Source organism: Leiobunum rupestre, chromosome 7 (assembly GCF_980474605.1).
Source record: "Leiobunum rupestre chromosome 7, qqLeiRupe1.1.hap1, whole genome shotgun sequence".
Taxonomy (NCBI): Eukaryota; Metazoa; Arthropoda; class Arachnida; order Opiliones; family Sclerosomatidae; genus Leiobunum; species Leiobunum rupestre.
Window position 1 is genome coordinate 10,925,534 of NC_143390.1, and position 5,877 is coordinate 10,931,410.

Here is a 5,877-nt window from a genome sequence, read left to right on the forward strand (position 1 = left end):
ATTTCTAGTCTACTCTATCAGGGTTGTAGAGAGATGGTTCAATCATAGACTAAGAAAGGTTTCACAAACCTTTCTTAGTCTATGGTTCAATCACTTACATTTTTTATTTGACGAAATATTTTTCTACCACGGATGGCGCTAGTGACGCCAAGTAGCCCCTACAGATATTTTGTGGGCTTTACCACATTACACTGGAATACCTAAGGAAAGGGAACACTACCAAGTTTTCGTGTCAATCGACATCGGTTCTTTATGATCTCTAAATTAATTAATTATCACTTAATTTAAGCTCATTAACATTTTTTTTTGAAAATTGCAAACAATCTAAGCAAACCTAAACTAATTAATAGCCAAAAGGCAAAACTACCGTCAGTTATATTCCTTTATCAATTCTAGTACAAATTTCGTATTTCAGTTCAAATACCTTTTTGAGAAACTAAAATTTAATGTTCGCTAATTAATTATAAATATTAAAAAAGTAAGTTTCTTTAAAATTCGCACGCGTGTAGAAACGAAACAGAAATTGAAGTGATCGTAGTTAGCTTGTAAAATATAAAATTCCCGCTATCTCCTATAAATTAGGCTGCACCTCAGTACTTCTATGATTTGGGGGAACGCCCATAAGTATCTGAAGGGGCTACACAGTGTCGGGCGCGCCATCTATTTACCACTTTTCCTTTAGCCAAACTCTCCTATGGTAGAATTGCTAAGTGATCGAACCATCTCTCTACAACCCTGACTCTATCATTATACGGTGGAATATTGGAAAAAGTCAGTTTCATAGGATATAGTTCCCACCGCTAACAGTGGATGGCGCCACCGACAAACGATAGGGTTCTCAATATTGAAAAATTTGCGAAAGGCAGATTGAAACTGTCATTCTAGCGGTACTATTCTCAATTCAATGGTTTCTACTTATTTTCTTTGACGGAGGAGTCAAATTGATCTTATTGGCTGGTTATTATCATGTGCTATCGTTATTGTTTCTAATTTCCTTGGAGTTTTTTGTTGTTATTATTTAAATAGGTAAATATTTAAATTTGTTTTCTTTATTTTATTGTAGGCCTTGTTTTTAATCTAATTTTTATTTAGATACAGAACGAAATTACTGGGTAGTTATGTCGAAAAGCTGCCAATGCTTAGCTAAAGGACTGGAAAGGGATAATTTTGAAATTGTAGAAGAACCTATGCAAGAAGATTGTATTATAGAAGAGGTAAACAGGTATGTAGTTTTGTACGACATAAAACACTAGCAATTTAAAAAATCGTTTTAGGGAACTGCTCTAGTGGATAACTCTTTATTAAAACCTGAAAATCCTCTCTTTGGCCCTAGCGGACAATGACGCCGGACTTGTACTTTTCGACTGATACACGTTTAGCTATTAATAGTTGATTTTATAAAAGGGGAGGAGTTTAGCTAGAATTGTTTTTCCATCTACGTCATTGTCTAGTTTTAACAAGTCCATGAGAGCGAGCTATAATCGCATAGACTTCGAATTTTATAGTTCTCATGCAAATCACTCGTGCCTAGAATATTCTAATAAAGCTCTGCCTTCTGACGTAGAGAGCACCAATTTAACAAGTTGACTCCAACCACCAGTTGTTTATAAAATTAACTATTTGTTGGGGTTGACTTAATAATTAAACAGGCATTGTTTAAATATCAAAATGAAAGACATATTTTTATTTACTTAGGAAATGGTGACTCTTTACACCGCCTATTCATTCTCTGAACAGTATATCCTTTTTACACTCTCAACTCCTCTCCATATTACTCTCACAGCGCCCTCTTATGATGGACGGTTAAACTACATATATATATATATTGTCATAATCTCAACAGTCCGGAAAAAGATAATAGGAGGTGCAATAGACATGCCTGGTGACACAATTGGAACATGCTTAGATATCAAAATCTCCTTGGCTGGGTAGACATTCTGCAACGCTATTTTCTTGATGACGAATTAAACGTGTCTATTGGTTTCCCTAGCGTTAGCAAAGTAGAAGGAATCTCGTGAAAAACAACCTTAACGTTAAGTAACCGGGTTCAAGAATGTCTAGGGGTATGATATAGGTAAATATACAACGAGAGTATGGGTGTCCAAACGGTTTTATATATTATAAACCAAAATAATAATAACAATACAAATAACAATAAAATACTTAAACACTTAATAATAATAACAATAAGCATGCAAAAACACGAAATACGCGGGGGGGGATAAGCGGGCTCTCTCTCTTTATAACAATAGTTTGAAGCCTGTGGCTTTCGCTCACCGATTGATGAAACGGTCTGGTGCCGTTCAACGTCGCTCGTTTGGGTCTGCTTAACCCTTTGGCTCTGTCCGCTCTTTAACTCGGCCCACTCTCTGGCTCGATCCGAACTCTGGCTCGATCCGAATTCTGGCTCTGTGCGAACTCTGGCTCGATCCGAACTCTGGCTCTGTCCGACCTCTGGCTCTGTCCGATCTCTGGCTCTGTCCGACCTCTGGCTCTGTCCGATCTCTGGCTCTGTCCGATCTCTGGCTCTGTCCGGTCTCTGGCTCGTCTGTCACTCAGGGCGCTGAGGACTTACTCAGGCCTCTGAGGACTCACTCCATCTCTCTGTCTCACATCAAATCTCTCTAACTCCCTGGTTTTGTTCAGCACCATTTCAGTAGGCGTGGTTTAATTACGGAAACTGACATTTGGTGGCATCTTATTGGAGAGGTTAAAAGGTTAAGGGTAGCTTGGAGTAGGCGACTTGGCTTGAAGATTATTGGCTGTAGAAGGTTCGTGTATAAAAGGAGAAAGATGAAATCATCTGGTGTCTTTCCCAGGAAGAAGGTCGCACGACGGTACCACATGTCGCCACGTGTCTTTCGGGAAGGGTACACGTGGTTGTAGTTTTTATTTTTAAAGGTGGCCGTTTGAAATAACGCTTCTTTCAATAGTTTACTATTGACGTCCGAACGCCGTACAATAGAGAGCGCGCATCTCTAAGTCATTTACGATACGACGCCGAGTATTCAACAATAGAGAGAGAGAGAGAGGGGTTATAGCGCACAATGGATGAGTCAAGATGTGCGCGCTTTCCTAGCACCGAACGCTGGTTAGGGGAGAGCCACATGTAGAGGGGAGACGATGCAATACACGGACAACAATAATACATTTTACAAGAAAATACTAATGATACCTTTTTACGACTTGGACACCCGTAAGAAATTGAAAAATATAAAAGGGACTTAAAAACTAAATGTCATAAGTTTTAAATAACACTAATCTAAATAGGAAATATTTTAAATGCAATAAGTTTTAAATAACACTAATCTTTAAATAACACTTTTAAAAATGAGCGTTACAATTCTGTATTGGAGGTTGTAAAACATTGAAGCGAATTTGATTACGGTGACGTCTGTGTATTCCTCCATCGTTAGTTTGAACTTCAAACATGACCTGTCCTAAAGAGCGAATGAGTTTTCCTGGAATCCAGAGATCGCCCCGCGCATAGTTACGAATGTATACATCTTTACTTTGGTCAACAGACTGAGTGGTGGATGGTGTGTTATTTTTGAGAGGGTGAAATAAATCTAAACGAGTGAAAATTTGGCGGTTAAACATAAGTTCAGCTGGGGATTTGCCATTTTTAACAGGAGTACGTCGATAATTTAACAGGATTCTAGCAATACGTTGTTGAAGTGTGCCTTCTTTGAAATTCTCAAAACCGGCGTCAATCATCTCAATGGTTGGTTAAGTTTGTCCATTTAATTTTTTTAAAGTTGATTTCACCGTGCGAACAGAGCGTTCGGCTTGGCCGTTGCTGGCAGGGTGATAAGGAGGAGTTGTAATATGACGAATACCGTTATCTTTTATGAACTTCCGAAATTCGTCACTCGAAAAACATGTAGCGTTGTCAGTAACAAGTGTTGGTATGATTCCAAACCGTGCCATATGTGTGCGAAGGCAACTAATGACTGCTGACGAAGATGTAGATGACGTTATGTCGATTTCCAGCCATTTAGAAAATGAGTCCACAGTAATTAATAGATATCGATTTTCAACAGGCCCTGCGAAATCTATATGGACGCGTTTCCAAGGTGAATCTTCTTGTTGCCAGCTGGAGAAATGTTTTGGTGGCATAGGTGCATTTGCCCTGCATATAAAACATGATTTTGATAGTTGATCAATTTCATCATTGATACCAGGCCACCATACCTTCGACCTAGCTAATTCTTTCATAGATCTTGTGCCCTGGTGTGTACTGTGTAATTCAGTTAAAACAGCTTGTCGCAAAGAGGTTGGCACAATTACTTTGTTGGATATAATTAAAATATCCTCAGCTGCTGTTATGTCAGTTAGGTGTTTGTGATATTTTTGCAGTGCAATTGACAATTTATTGCCATCACGTGGCCATCCATTCATGGTAAAGTTGAGAACTTGTGACAGTATTTCATCATCTTTAGTAGCTTGGGCCATCATTTTAATGTTAATCGGGCAGTTCGAGGTGTTACTGAGTAAAAGTATAAGTTCTGGAGGAGCTGGTGTATTTGTTGGCATAGACTTCAAGGGTAATCGGCTTAGCGCATCAGCATTTCCATGTTCAGAACCTTTTTTGTAAATAATATCATACGAGTAACCTGACAAAGTTAAAGCATAACGCTGTAAACGTGATGCAGTGGTTGCTGGTAACGGTTTACTATTTCCAAATATCACAACCAACGGCTTATGGTCGGTAACCAAAGTAAACTTTTTACCCAACAAATAATCCCTAAATCTAGTGACACCAAAAATAATCGACAGGGCTTCTTTTTCAATATGAGGATATTTCTGTTCAGCACTGGATAATGTTCTGGACGCAAAGGCAATAGGCTTTTCGATGCCATCAACTAGGTGGGAAATGACTGCGCCTACACCAACAGGTGAGGCGTCGCAGGCGAGAAGAATATCTTTTTGTGGGTCAAAATGAACCAGTACATTTGAAGACTGTATTGCGTTCTTGATGAAGTGTTGTCCACGTGAATTTTACATCCTTATGAAGAAGCTGGTTAAATGGTGCTAGGAGTGTTGAGGCATTTGGAATGAATCGTGCATAGTAAGTGATTAATCCGATGAAAGATCGAATATCTTCAACTGATTTAGGAGTGGGTACTTCTTGAATTGCTTTAAGTTTAGATTCAAGTGGGTGAATTCCATTTGCATCAACTCTGTATCCTAAAAATTCTATTGAAGTTTTCAAAAATTGACATTTTTCACGGTTCAACTTAACATTTTTGACAGTTAACATCGCCAAAAGCTTGTCCAACTTGATCAAAAGGTCATCATCATCTTTACCGCCAACGAGGATATCATCCTGAAATGGAATAGACGTGTCGTGACCTTGGAGTAATGTTTCAATAAATTTCTGAAAAATAGCAGAAGCGGATGCAATTCCAAAGGGCAATGTATTACTTTCAAAAAGACCTCTTGATGTATTTATTATTACGTGTTTACGGGATTCCTCATCCAGAGTAAGTTGGTTATAAGCTTGTTTTAAATCTAGTCTTGCAAATACCTTGCAACCGTGAAGTTTTGCAAAAATGTCATCCACTTTTGGCATTGGATATTTCTCCACATTTAGAATCTTATTTGTGGTAACGCTGAAATCACCGCATACCCTCACGGTGCCATCGCTCTTCAAAATAGGTACGATGGGAGCCGCATACTCCGCATGAGGTATTGGCGTTATGATCTTTTCATCTTCCAATCTCTTGAGCTCCTTTTCGACTTTGTCCTTGACGTGGTATGGAAGAGTTCTAGGTTTGTGAAAACGTGGAATTTCAGCATCAGGACGAATGTATAATTTTACTTTAATATCTTTAATACGTCCCATTCCCGAACTAAACGGTGTTGGATACTTCC

At 38.7% G+C, this 5,877-nt stretch overlaps 1 protein-coding gene across 1 annotated transcript; it reads right to left on the bottom strand.

Annotated features, from left to right (window-relative positions):
• Positions 1 to 3,324: 3,324 nt before the first annotated feature.
• LOC149934418 (uncharacterized) lies at positions 3,325 to 3,717 on the bottom strand. The gene has a single exon (XM_090153451.1). It carries the CDS (start codon positions 3,715 to 3,717, stop codon positions 3,325 to 3,327), a length of 393 nt encoding a protein of 130 aa, XP_090009577.1.
• Between the last annotated feature and the right edge of the window lie 2,160 nt (positions 3,718 to 5,877).

Excerpts from the sequence above, each read along its gene's own strand:
- LOC149934418 (XM_090153451.1), bottom strand. The coding sequence starts at position 3,717 with ATGATTGACGCCGGTTTTGAGAATTTCAAAGAAGGCACACTTCAACAA.